Raw genomic sequence first — 15,000 nt, forward strand, 5'->3', positions numbered from 1 at the left:
AATTGAAAAATAGCAGCAAGTATATGTTCACCTGCTTTTGGCAAAGAAAACATTACCTTTTTTAGGTTATATCTTGTAAACAAAACCAAAATTAAAATAGATTAACCCTAAATGAAAATTCCAAGTAAGCTTGTGTTCACCTTCATTTGGCAAAGGAAACATTACCTTTTTTAGATTTTACCTTGTACATAAAACCAAAATTAAAATAGATTAACCCTAAATGAAAATTACCAGCAAGCTTGTGTCCACCATTTGGCAAAGAAAATATTACCTTTTTTTAGATTATATCTTGTACACAAAACCAAAATTAAAATAGATTAACCCTAAATGAAAATTACCAGCAAGCTTGTGTTCACCTTCATTTGGCAAAGAAAACATTACCTTTTTTCAGATTATATCTTTTACACAAGACCAAAATTAAAATAGATTAACCCTAAATGAAAATTACCAGCAAGATTGTGTTTACCTGCATTTGGCAAAGAAAACATTACCTTTTTCAGATTATATCTTGTACACAAAACCAAAATTAAAACAGATTAACCCTAAATTAAAATTACCAGCAAGCTTGTGTCCACCTTCATTTGGCAAAGAAAACATTACCTTTTTGTAGATTATATCTTATACACAAAACCAAAATTAAAATAGATTAACCCTAAATTAAAATTACCAGCAAGCTTGTGTCCACCTTCATTTGGCAAAGAAAACATTACCTTATTTTAGATTATATCTTGTACACAAAACCAAAATTAAAATAGATTAACCCTAAATGAAAATTACCAGCAAGCTTGTGTTCACCATTTGGCAAAGAAAACATTACCTTTTTTAGATTATATCTTGTACACAAAACCAAAATTAAAATAGATTAACCCTAAATGAAAATTACCAGCAAGCTTGTGTTCACCCTAATTTGGCAAAGGAAAAAGCTTTCCTTTTTCAGATTATATCTTATAAACAAAACCAAAGTTAATACAGTATAGATTAACCCTAAATAAAAAAAAAATACCACTTGGCAAAGAAAAAAGCTTACCTTTTTCAGCTTATACCTTGTACACAAAACCAAAGATATTATAGATTAACCCTAAATAAAAAAAAAATACCAGCAAGCTTGTGTTTACCTTCATTTGGCAAAGGAAAAAGCTTGCCTTTTTCAGATTATATATTATACACAAAACCAAAGATACTATAGATTAACCCTAAATAAAAAAAGAAAATACCAGCAAGCTTGTGTCCACCTTCATTTGGCAAAGGAAAAAGCTTACCTTTTTTCAGATTATAATAATACCTTGAACACAAAAACAAAGTTAATATAAATCTACCCTAAATGAAAAATACCAGCAAGCGTGTGTTCACCTTCATTTGCCAAGGAAAAAAGCGTACATTTTTCATATTATACCTTGTACATAAAACCAAAATCAAAATAGATTAACCCTAAATGAAAATTGCCAGCAAGCTTGTGTTCACCTTCATTTGGCAAAGAAAAAAGCTTACCTTTTTCAGATTATATCTTTTACACAAAACCAAAATTAAAATAGATTAACCCTAAATGAAAACTACCAGCAAACTTGTGTTCACCTTCATTTGGCCAAGATAAAACCGTAATTTTTTCAAATGTGGTGTACATAACGCTTTCCCTTTTCTTATTATACCTTGTACACAAAACCAAAGTTAATATAGATTAACCCCAAATGAAAACTACCAGCTCGTTTGTGTTCACCTTCATTGGGCAAAGGAAAAAGCTTAACGTTTTCAGATTATATCTTACACAAAACCAAAGTTAATACAGTATAGATTAAACCTAAATAAAAAAAAAAAATACCAGCAAACTTGTGGTCACCTTCACTTGACAAAAGAAAAAAAAGCTTACGTTTTTTCATATTACACCTTGTACACAAAACCAAAATTTGAATAGATTAACCCTAAATGAAAAATACCAGCAACCTTGTGTTCACCTTCATTTGGCTAAGATAAAACCATAATTTTTTCAAATGCCGTGTACATAAAGCCAAAGGTGATATATAATAATCCTAAATAGAAAAAAAAATACCAGCAAGCTTGTGTTCACCTTTATTTGGCTAAGATAAAACCGTAAATTTATCAAATGTCGTGTACATAAAGCCAAAGGTGATATATAATAATCCTAAATAAGAAAAAAAAATACAAGCAAGCTTGTGTTCACCTTCATTTCGCAGATTAAAAACCTTACCTTCTTCAACTAATGTCGTATACACAAAGCAAAAAAGGCAATATATATTAACCCTAAATAAATAAAATACCAGCAAGTATGTGTTCACCTTCACTTGCCAAATTGAACAAACACATTATGAACGTACCTTCTTCATTAACCACATTGGTACAAAAGATTCAATTTCAATATAACCATCCAAGTACAACATTGGAAAAACATTAGAATTTAACCTTACCTTTGCACTTCGCCAACCTGGAGTCGACACACTGATCCGGGATAGTTAAGATACACAACACAATTACAAGATTCATGAAAGAATCAAGTAAATAAAAAAAAAATCACACTATCTGCTGAACAGATTCTATCTGCTTAGAGCGAACGGCGATTGACAAATGGGTGAGAAAGTTTTGTTCCCTGAAGTCCTTGACATCAAACAGTTCGTTTCCAGTTCGAATACCGGACTTCTATTACCGACTCTGTAATAGCTCGTTGACCAGTCTCATTATTTCATAAGAAACTGTGAAATATAGCAATATTGATATATATTAGATGAGATAAGAGGAGATGATTTAGCTTGAACTGTGTATTATGAGTTAAGGAAATGTAAAGCTTACGGGCATATTTATAAATTGGCAATTTGCTAGTAAACTCATTATAAAATATATATCACGGCAATGTTGGTGGTTGTGTATAATATATTCGGGTAAAATACAGCAGATATAAATAGATTTAAGTATATCTCCTCTCCGTTGAGTGAGCACTATCAGTAAATTTTCACATGATCCAATATGATAGTTTTGAAAATTTGACTTAGATGCGAAAACCAACTGTAGATAGTCAATTAGGGATTGTTTTTCATCGTAGGGAAGTGAGCGAGGTCACGAGAAGGGAGGTTGGTCTTCTCTTAGGAGAAGTACGGTCATGTTAAAATTACTTTTAATTTGTAATGTGATTATCCCTTTAGTAGCATATCCTTTCCAAATTGCTACTCATTATAAGGGTTATGAGATCTATGAGCTTAAAAAAGAAAGAAAAACCTTGCAAATTCCGCCTTAATATTACAGACTGACTGATGGTTGCCTCTCTCTCTCTCTCTCTCTCTCTCTCTCTCTCTCTCTCTTTATATTTAAAGATGTTGTGACGCCCGTTAGATTAAAAATGCCTCTCTCTCTCTCTCTCTCTCTCTCTCTCTCTCTCTCTCTTTTATATCCCAAGATGTTGTGGCGCCCGATAAATTTAAAAATTCTCTCTCTCTCTCTCTCTCTCTCTCTCTCTCTCTCTCTCACCTTTTATAATCCTCGTTGTTGTGGCGTCCGATAGATTAAAAAAGTCTCTCTCTCTCTCTCTCTCTCTCTCTCTCTCTTTATATCCCAAGATGTTGTGGCGCCCGATAAATTTAAAAAGTCTCTCTCTCTCTCTCTCTCTCTCTCTCTCTCACACACACACACACACCTTTTATAATTCTCTCTCTCTCTCTCTCTCTCTCTCTCTCTCTCTCTCTCTCCTCTCTTTTATAATTTTCGATGTTGTGGCGTCCGATAGATTAAAAAAGTCTCTCTCTCTCTCTCTCTCTCTCTCTCTCTCTCTCTCTCTCTCTCCTTTTATACATTGTGTTATTTATAGTTAAAAACATCAATCTCCACTAGCGTCTATCTTCAGTGTGTCCTTGAATGCAATTGCACCATTTTATCATACTGCATTTTTTTGCAGAATTGTCCGTGAGTCAACAGTGACTCCTTTATTGCATTGCATAACTGGTGCAAACCAATTCTATTCAGTGAAAGTTATTTTTAAATCGATAGCTCTCTGTGCCCTTTCTACTTCTTCAAACAGATCCTCCTCCTCCTCCTCCTCCTCCTCCTCCTCCTCCTCCTCCTCCTCCTCCTCTTCTTCTTCTTCTTCTTCCTCTTCTTCTTCTTCTATGTCTGCATCTTTCTAGCCAGCGTTCTCCATCTACCTCTGTCCCACACTTCACCGGTTAATCCCTTTGATCGAAGGTCATCCTTTCTCCAAACAGATCCATCATTATCTTTTCAATTTCATTCGGAATCCATTTCTTGTTTAGAACACATTAACCACGATTTACAACCTTGTTAAGTGGGAGCTGGTTATACAATCTTAGGGACTGAACTAAAATATCTAAAAGAATGCCTGAATAAACTAGAACTAGAAACAAATGTTAACATAAGACACACGAGTGACAAACATAGGCTATCTGAACCAAGAACAAATAGTAAATTTGGTGAAAGGGCTTTTAGCTACTGTGCGCCTAGACATTATAATAAACTGCCAACTGAAATGAAGGACCTAAAGAGAGCGATTGAATTTAAGAAGAAACTAAAGACATTACTTTTCACAAGATCATATGATTTGGAAGATGCTGCAATCAAAGAATTGTATAAGTTATAATGAAAATGTTTCGTTAGATGATTAATATGGACCCGCCCGAGAAGTAGTTCACTCGACTTCAGTGGAGGGTTGGATTTAAACCCAAACAAGTAAACAAGCAAGTACATATTTGAAAGCTCCAGAACCCACATTGGAGGTGCATCTTGAACCTAGTGACTTAAAACCATCCGTGACTAGTCTAGCGACTACACGATTTCTTGACATTCTAGTTCTGATATCTTAAGTCATTGCAAATATCTTGATTATTCTAGCTTCAATAGGTAGTCAGTGTAGCTCAATTAGTAGAGGGGTAACCCTATCTGATGGATCGATAGTCTAGTTTTGTTACGTTTTGCTTGCTTATAATAATAATAATAATAATAATAATAATAATAATAATAATAATAATAATAATAATAATAATAAATAATGATAGTAATGATAATAACAATAATAACGATAATGATAATAATAATAATAATAATAATAATAATAATAAACAATGATAATGATAACGGTGTCAATGCCCTTAGATGTCAGGATGCCAGAGAACCTCAAATCAATCAATCAATCAATCAATAACAATAATAATAATAATAACAATAATAATAATAATAACAATAACAACAATAATAATAAATAATAACAACAACAACATTAACAATAATAACAAAACGGAAGAATGCAGGCAATTAGAGCACAGTCTCTAGGTGTTACTGAAGGTGATTAGCGAGGTATGAAACAGTAGAAGATCGGTAAGCTTTGGGAAATTTCCTTATGGTAGTAGAAACTTAATAGTCTAGGACCAAATGAAACACTATTTTAAAAACTAGAATATATCTTTATATCATAAATTAAAACACTATTATTGGATTCCAATTAAGTTATTGCAAGTGAAACATAGAACGAGTAGATTTGGATTTACTGTCAACAGTGTACTAAATTACTCGCCCAAAATTGTATTTTTATTACTGTATTCAACAGCAAATTTAATCCAATGTTAGAATTTTTCAATTTTCATTACATCACAGAGAACTCCCTCTTTATATTTGTCTCTTTATCTGTGTCTATGCCTATGTCTGTCTATCTGTGTCTGTCTATCTGTGTATGTGCCTGTCTCTGCCTCTGTGTCTGTGTCTATGTGTCTCTGTGTCTCTGTCTTACCTTTAAATACTGCTGATTTCATGCAGAGAACAAGCAACCCCAAAATTAAAAGTCTTCTGAATATGCCGTGTTACTATCACTCGCATACTTCAACAAAATAAAATGAAAATAAAAAACTCGGGAAAAATCTACTCTTTTTTTTTCTGCAAAGATTTAAAAAACTATTATTCAGGCTGATAATATCTGCCCATTACTAACTATACCCTTAAAAAAATAAAGTGTTCGTAATCATTTAATACAATATAAAACTAACAATAATACAAATTATTATTATTTCTAATTTAGATCAATTCACAAACAGAATATACGATTTATGTAAAACAAGTGAAAAAAATTAGAAAAGAGTTAAGTGACGTCATTGATTATAGTATGATATGGTATTTCAGTAGACATTATATTAACCAAATCGATATGATTTATGAAATTAAAGATTAAATTAATATCTAGCTCCCTTTTCTTTGTGGTTACCACAGACACTAAATAGGGGCTTGCTACGGGCTGCAAGATTGCAAGAGCCCGTGTCTGGCCAAAAGGGCCAGGCAATCTTCAACAACAACAAATAGGGAACATCGACTTTTAACTATTTTTAATAACATCATTGGTCCCTTCGTTTACAGTTGCTGCAACTTTTAAAAAATGTATATACAATATACCATCAAGGCGAGTATTGTAAAACCAGTATTATAACTATTCAACAACATATCCTGATACTAAGGCAATCATATCTTTCATTATCCAATACTAATGCCTTTAGTTTCGTATACAAAGACTGATGTAAATAATAAGCCCAGTGCTGAGACAGTTCCATAGAACCAATAAAGCCCCGCTGTTGTTAACAATGCCTGCAGAGGACTGTAAAGTTGAAGGGCCGCTATAGAGGTCACATTGCCCGTTATAGAACAAATAGCAAGTACCTGGAAATGAAAGGGCCATATATAAGTAAAGCTGGGATATCATAAGACATGAGAGCCTTAAGCAAAGGCCTTATAGTGCACATGGTGTGAAAAGGGTATAGTTATCTTGGCAACATGAATAAAATAGCTAGTACCTGGAAATGAAAGGGGCACACATAAGTAAAGATGGGATATCATAAGACATGAGACCCTTAAAAAAAAAGACCTAATAGTGCACATGGTGTGAAAAAGGTATAGTTATTTTGGCAACATAAATCCAATAGCAAGTACCTGGAAAGGAAAGGAGCATATATAAGTAAAGATGGGATATCATAAGACATGAGAGCCTTAAACAAATACTTTATAGTGCACATAGTGTGAAAAAAGTATTTATTTATCTTGGCTACATGAATCTAATAGCAAATACCTGGAAATGAAAGGTGCTCATATAAGTAAAGGTGGAATATCATAGGACATGAGAGCCTTAAAAAAGGACCTAATACTGCACATGGTATCAAAAAGGTATAGTTATCTATCTTGGCAACATAAATCCAATAGCAAGTACCTGAAAATGAAAGGAGCACATATAAGTAAAGATGGGATATCATAAGACATGAGAGCCTTAAACAAAGACTTTACAGTGCACACGGAGTGAAAAAAGTATTTATCTATCTTGGCTACATGAATAAAATAGCAAGTACCTGGAAATGAAAGGGGCACATATAATCAAAGATGGGATATCGTAAGACATGAGAGCCTGGAACTAAAATGGCATAGTGTCACCATCAGTTAGCAACTGTCCCCTCCAAAACCTTGCAGAATACTGAATAAAGTACCAATGTATGTATGTATGTATGTATGTATGTATGTATAAGCAGTTATCCAATTACTTAAAAAAAATATAAGACTGAAAAATATCCATTGGCTATGAATGAGGCTATAAATATACATAAAAAGTATATTGTAGTACTTTATAAAGATGAATGAGAGACTAAGAGACTAAGAGACTGACCTGAGGTCTGATCGTAGTAGGGAAGTACTCAGTGGAGAGTAACCATGGTATCGACCCAATGCCTATACTGCTACCAAATGCTACAGTCATTAGCAGGAGGCTTGGCACCCAACTCCATTCGTTGTTTGTTTTAAAACTGTTGATAGGAAACGAAATTCAGAAGATTAAGTAAGAGATTTTCAGGTTGATGTGGTAAATATATGTGAAGGTTTCACTGTGACTCTAAAGCTTTTATATTATTTTACTAAATTCGTTGTTTGTTTTAAAACTGTTGACAGGAAACGAAATTCATAAAATTTAGTAAGACATTTTCAGGTTGTTGTGGTGAATATATGTGAAGGTTACACAGTGTCTCTCTAAAGCTTTTATATTATTTTACTCCATTCGTTGTTTGTTTTAAAACTATTGACAGGAAACGAAATTCAGAAAATTAAGTAAGAGACTTTCAGGTTGATGTGGTAGATATATGTAAAGGTTCCACTGTGTCTCTCTAAAGCTTTTATATTATTTTACTCCATTCGTTGTTTGTTTTAAAACTGTTGACAGGAAACGAAATTCAGAAAATTAAGTAAGATATTTTCAGGTTGCTGTGGTGAATATATGTGAAGGTTTTACTGTCTCTCTAAAGCTTTTATATCATTTCACTCCATTCGTTGTTTGTTTTAAAACTGTTGACAGGAAACGAAATATAGAAGATTAACCAGGAGATTTTTAGGTTGATGTGGTAAATATATGTGAAGGTTTCACTGTGACTAAAGCTTTTATATTATTCTACTCCATTCGTTGTTTGTTTTAAAAACTGTTGGCAGGAAATGAAATATAGAAGATTAACCAGGAGATTTTAAGGTTGATGTGGTAAATATATGTGAAGGTTTCACTATGACTAAAGCTTTTATATTATTTTACTCCATTCGTTGTTTGTTTTAAAACTGTTGACAGGAAATTAAATGTAGAAGATTAACCAGGAGATTTTAAGGTTGTGGTAAGTATATGTAAAGGTTCCACTGTGTCTCTCTAAAGCTTTTATATTATTTTACTCCATTCGTTGTTTGTTTTAAAACTGTTTACATGAACCGAAATTTCAAACAATCAATATTTTTTTCAGGTTTATGTGGAAAGTACATATGATAAAGGTTTCACCTTGTCTCGGTGAAAGATTTTATATTATTTTACTCCATTCGTTGTTTGTTTTAAAACTGTTGACAGAAAACGAAATTTAAAAGATCAACTAAGATTTTAGGTTAATATGGTAAGTATATGTAACTAAAAACTTTCATATGATTTTGTTATACTGCTCTGTGAGGAATTAATTGGTACATTACACAAGCCATAAAGAAAGTAGGTACTTCATTTAGAGATTCTAAATCCTGTAATTCTGTCATCTTGAGCCAATATTGTCTAAAATTTCCATTTTGATTTCATTATGATATCCTAACAGCACATGACATATCCAATACTACTATAAATCTTATATCTAGTACCAAGGAATTCTTATTAATAATCTAAGAGGTTGTGACTATTAATTATACAATAGTATTTACAAATCAAATACAATTGTAAATTCAGTTATCCTGAATGGCATTTTATTTCTTGATTTATAAAACTGCTTCTAAAGACCTCACCAATTATGATAGTATTTAGTATGACGCATGACGTATGTAACTGAACTATCCTGGTTTGAACACTATAATAGCCTCTCCTCGCCCATACACGTAGTGGAAGTATTATACAGAATCCCTTTATTCAATTAAAAGTATTCGAGACAATACAATTTCAAACCTTACCTGGAACCATCATAAACAGTAGAGTTTTGCATAAGCTCAAACACATTCATTTCAACATCCTCGGTGTTTAGGAAGACGTAGGTTCCAAGTAATGTATAACTAACGACGAGCAGGACCAAAGAAGCCACCAGACACTTTTTCCGACCAATCCAATCGAGAACGAGGATCTGTGAAATGCCGCCTCCGAGTAAGACGCAAAACACAATCATAGTCGTGATGTCTTTATCAAACGCTAGGCCAGACGTCTGCAACATGCGCGTCGCATTACCTCTGATGACTTCCACGCCACTGAAGTTGGCTATGAAGAACAGACCAGCTACAATTAAGTACTTCTTGAGTATGACGGGTCTGAAGAATATCCTCCAAAAGGCACTTCCATCAGTACTTTCATTCTTCTTCTTAAGCTGTCTGACCATATCTCTATGGTCAACGTAAGGCCCTCTGAGCTTCCTGAGAATTTCGATGGCCTCTTCTTCCCTCCCTTTGACAATGAGATAAGAGGGACTTCTTGGAATGCAAGGGGCTACCACGAAACCAAAGAGCAGGAAGTGGCATGCGCTGAAAACTGCTGTGTAATACCAAGGCATTGAAATCCCTAGAGCAATGATAAAGATGAAACCGAGGCCTTTCATCACTTCAGTTGTCATTCCAGCAGCGCCTCGAAATCTGTCATCCGAAACTTCTGCCAAGTAGCTTCGAACTGCGATACCTTGTAATCCGTGGGCTGCACCGCATAGAAACCTGAGGATATAAGATTAGCTTATTATCTTACCTCCCATGTCATGATATTTTCTGTTAAATTGTAAATATCATCATCATCAGTACTATCATCATCATCATCACCTCCTACGCCTATTGACGCAAAGGGCCTCTGTTAAATTTTACCAGTCGTCTCTATCTTGAGCTTTCAATTCAATACCTCCCCATTCATCATCCCCCAAGTTTCATAGTCCTCAGCCATGTAGGCCTGGGTCTTTCAACTCTTCTAGTGCCTTGTAGAGCCCAGTAAGTTTACAAAGGAATAATTACATATTCAGAGAATGATTGAATCAAAAGAATTTAGAGTGAGGAGGGCCTAAGAAGAACCTGCTAAAAGGTAAGGAGACCTCCAACAGATTTAGTAGATTTGAGAAAAAAGTCCTCAGAAGAATATTGGGAGTTAAATGGCAGGAGAGGATTAGAAATGAAACTAAAAGAGATTACTCAAGGGCCATATGTGGATGAGATCATGGTGAGGGATAGATGGAGATGGTTTGTGCATGCTCTTCTCACTCCGAGAGATTAGTTCACCAAACTTAACTGGGCTCCACAAGGCACTAGGAAGAGTTTGAAGACGCAGGCTTACTTGGCTGAGAACTATGAAGCGAGAAGTGGGAGTTGATAAGTGGAGAAGTATTGAATTAGAAGCTGAATATAGAGACGACTTGCGAAATGTAACCGAGGTCCTTTGAGTCGATAGGCTTAGAATGAGATAATGATGACTATTAACCCTTTTACCCCCAAAGGACCTACTGGTACGTTTCACAAAACTCATCCCTTTACCCCCATGGACGTACCGGTACGTCCTTGCAAAATACTTCTACTTAAAATTTTTTTTTGCATATTTTTGGTCGTTTTTTTTTTGAGAAACTTCAGGCATTTTCCAAGAAAATGAGACCAACCTGACCTCTATATGACGAAAATTAAGGCTGTTAGAGCAATTTAAAACAAAATATACTGCAAAATGTGCTTGAAAAAAAATAACCCCTGGGGGTTAAGGGTTGGATATTTCCAAATAGCCTGGGGGTAAAATGTATGCAAAGGTTTAATATACAGAATAAAAGTATAAGTATGTCAAATACAGACCTTCCAACAAGGATCATTGTCACATTATAGCTAAGTGCTATTAAGGACCAGCCAATTACGCCGGGGATTGTACACAAGATCATGCACCATTTCCGGCCTAACCATGGCACTAACATTCCGCTGGCGACAATCATTGGTAGGGTGCCGATGAAGTAACTACTACCTACGGGGGAAAGAAAAACCAATAGTTAAGATTCTCAAAAAAAAAAAAAAAAAAAAAAAAAAAAAAAAAAAAAAAAAAAAAAAAAAAAATTAGTTTGAAGCTATATAAAGAAAAATTATTAGCCTATGATCTTTTGGATTTACTGCAGGCACTAGTTTTTAGTACAACGATGATTTACCTCATTCCCCCTAGGGGATATAAAATGCATCAGGCCTCCCCAATGTTGAACAACTCATAGCAAAATATTCCCTCGTATTATATTCCAGAAAGAAATATGAATGAAACTGAGAAATTTGTGGCTTGCCTAGGGAGAAGGGAGACGGAGGCAATTTGCAAATGCCTCCTTGGACTCCAAAAGAAGGGAGTCTCCAAGAGAAGAGAAGGGGGCCTCCAAAAGAAGGAGGCCTCCAAAAGAAGGGAGCCTCCAAGAGAAGGGACCCTCCAAGAGAAGGGACCCTCCAAGAGAAGGGAGCCTCCAAGAGAAGGGGGCCTCCAAGAGAAGGGGGCCTCCAAGAGAAGGGAGTCTCCAAGAGAAGGGAGTCTCCAAGAGAAGGGAGTCTCCAAGAGAAGGGAGTCTCCAAGAGAAGGAGGACTCTCTAAGAGAAGGAGGACTCTCTAAGAGAAGGAGGACTCTCTAAGAGAAGGAGGACTCTCTAAGAGAAGGAGGACTCTCTAAGAGAAGGGACTCTCTAAGAGAAGGGGGCCTCCAAGAGAAGGAGGCCTCCAAGAGAAGGGGGCCTCCAAGAGAAGGGAGTCTCCAAGAGAAGGGGGCCTCCAAGAGAAAGGACCCTCCAAGAGAAAGGACCCTCCAAGAGAAAGGACCCTCCAAGAGAAAGGACCCTCCAAGAGAAAGGACCCTCCAAGAGAAAAAACCCTCCCAGAGAAGGATTAGAAATTGAAAATATGTAAGTATACATTTAGAAGTACCACCAACTCCCTAGGGTATGCAAGATGTAGCCCCTATACTACTATAGCCCCCGGACCCTAAATCTCTAGCTACACCTCAGCTTTAAACCATTACACCTTAAACCTATTTTGAGTCTCCATGCTATTGAGTAATGGTTATACAACGTTGATCATCTATAAAACATAAATATTCCATTATAGTAAACAAAGTCTAGAATAAACACGATTGAAAGTGAAACAAATTATACCTCAATTTTAAAGATCCTTACTCATGAAATCCAGCTGCCAGTCTGATACTTCTAAAGTCGTATTGAAGAAGGTTGATCTGTCAGTTTCAATATCCGAAGCAAAGACATTAGGCCATGTGCTGCAAATGCCATCATTTTGAGGACCCAGTGTTGTTCCCAAGATGATCCCAGTCTTGAAAGAATTTAGAAGTAAATATTGTAATATGAAACTATCTTAGTACAAGAAGGAAAGATTTTCAATGTTATAAAATTACTTTCAAGATATAATGAAAAGGGAACTATCTTAACACAAGAAGGAAAGAATTTCTAAGGTCTAAAATTACTTCAAAGATATAATGAGAAAGGATTTTATCTTAACACAAAAAGGGAAGAATTTCAAATGTCTAAAATCTCTTCCAAGATATAATGAAAAGGGAACTATCTTAACACAAGGAGGAAGAATTTCAAAAGGTCTAAAATTATTTCCAAGATATATTGAAAAAGGATCTATCTTAAAACAAAAAGTTAAGAATTTCAATGTTCTAAAATCTCTTCTAAGATGCAATGAAAAAGGAACTATCTTAACACAAGAGGGAAGGAATTTCAATATTCTAAAATTACTTCTAAGATATAATGAAAAAGGAACGATCTTAACACAAGAAGGAAAGAATTCCAATGTTCTAATGTTACTTCCAAGATATAATGAAAAAGGAACTATCTTAACACAAGAAGGAAAGTATTTCAACGTTCTAAAATCTCTTCCAAGATATAATGAGAAAGGAACTATCTTAACACAAGAAGGAAAGAATTTCAACGTTCTAAAATCTCTTCCAAGGTGGAATGAAAAAGGAACTCTCTTAACACAAGAAGGAAAGAATTTCAACGTTCTCAAATCTCTTCCATGATGTAATGAAAAGGGAACTATCTTAACACAAGAATGAAAGAATTTCAAAGTTCTAAAATTCCTTCCAAGATATAATGAAAAGGGAACTATCTTAACACAAAAAGGAAAGAATTTCAATGTTATAAAATTACTTTCAAGATATAATGAAAAAGGGACTATCTTAACACAAGAAGGAAAGAATTTCAACGTTCTAAAATCTCTTCCAAGATGTAATGAAAAAGGAACTATCTTAACACAAAAAGTTAAGAATTTCAACGGTCTAAAATCTCTTCCAAGATATAATGAAAAGGGAACTATCTTAATACAAGAAAAAAGAATTTCAATATTCTAAAATTACTTCCAAGATATAATGAAAAGGGAACGATCTTAACACAAGAGGGAAGGAATTTCAATATTCTAAAATTACTTCTAAGATATAATGAAAAAGGAACTATCTTAACACAAGGAGGAAAGAATTTCAAAGGTCTAAAATTACTTCAAAGATATAATGAAAAGGGAACGATCTTAACACAAGAAGGAAGGAATTTCAATATTCTAAAATTACTTCCAAGATATAATGTAAAGGGAACTATCTTAACACAAGAAGGAAGGAATTTCAATGTTCTGAAATTACTTCTAAAATATAATGAAAAGTGAATTATAATGCATTGCATAAAAATGTTCATATATTTTAGATCAACATATATAGTATGCATGAGAGGAAAACAGTGAATGCAATTCTAATGTAAAAATCCTCATTTAAAAATAAGAAAACTGTGTATAATTGCAACGACAGAAGTGACGAAAATACTTACCATAAGAGCATAACGTAATCTTCTTTGAGAAAGAGACTCGTTTTCAGCGTCTGGGTCTGTTTATAAGAAGTGCACAATTCAACATTTGATTATCAGTTGTACTCTATTACGTAAAGAACTAGCAATACACTTCCGCTTGTGATATAATTATAATATTCTTTTTGATTTTGTCATCTTAGATTCGATCTTGATATAGAAAAAATGGTTATGAAAATACTTAAAATGTAAAGGAATGCTGACAAAGTAAGAGAGTAACTCTCCTAAATGTTCTTCAATATTCAGTCAAGATATTATAAGATCATTGATAATATATCAATACTGAAACCACTTTGTTATGTACATCCATGTTAAATATTTCCAAATGTAACAACAACAACAACAACAACAACGGTGAAGACGATGATGAGGATAATAACAATAACAATAACAATGATTTGACATGGCAAAAAGGGCAAGTTTGCTATTTATTAACAGTTATAACTGTATTGAAGGTAAAAATACCTAGTGATTAAAACGAAACTGAAAATCTTTGTAATATTTCTAAAAATTGTAAGTAAGTAAAATCAATCTATTTTTGCATAGTAAGAAAGACAAGTCAGATATATTTTACTGTCATATTTGTATAAAAGCCAAGATTTTATAAGTAATTAATAAGTCATGGAAAATGTGATACTTTCGATTTTTTAATTCACTGATAAAGACTTACCCTCTCTAGAACCTTGTAGAGAAATGAAA

General features: G+C 34.0%; 1 protein-coding gene across 2 annotated transcripts in view; it reads right to left on the minus strand.

Annotated features, from left to right (window-relative positions):
• Positions 1–6,115: 6,115 nt before the first annotated feature.
• LOC137650681 (facilitated trehalose transporter Tret1-like) overlaps positions 6,116–15,000 on the minus strand; it is a 23,711-nt gene continuing 14,826 nt past the window's right edge. For both annotated transcript variants that reach the window (XM_068383846.1, XM_068383847.1), the window contains 7 exons: positions 14,972–15,000; positions 14,266–14,321; positions 12,610–12,760; positions 11,272–11,434; positions 9,427–10,167; positions 7,643–7,778; positions 6,116–6,651 (listed from right to left, as the gene is read on the minus strand). The exon at positions 14,972–15,000 is cut by the window's right edge and continues 34 nt beyond it. In XM_068383846.1, the coding sequence (XP_068239947.1) occupies positions 6,469–6,651; positions 7,643–7,778; positions 9,427–10,167; positions 11,272–11,434; positions 12,610–12,760; positions 14,266–14,321; positions 14,972–15,000 (1,459 nt within the window). In that variant the 3' untranslated portion in view covers positions 6,116–6,468. The remainder of the gene's footprint in view (positions 6,652–7,642; positions 7,779–9,426; positions 10,168–11,271; positions 11,435–12,609; positions 12,761–14,265; positions 14,322–14,971) is intronic.

The sequence above is a fragment of the Palaemon carinicauda genome, chromosome 12 (assembly GCF_036898095.1).
Source record: "Palaemon carinicauda isolate YSFRI2023 chromosome 12, ASM3689809v2, whole genome shotgun sequence".
Taxonomy (NCBI): domain Eukaryota; kingdom Metazoa; phylum Arthropoda; class Malacostraca; order Decapoda; family Palaemonidae; genus Palaemon; species Palaemon carinicauda.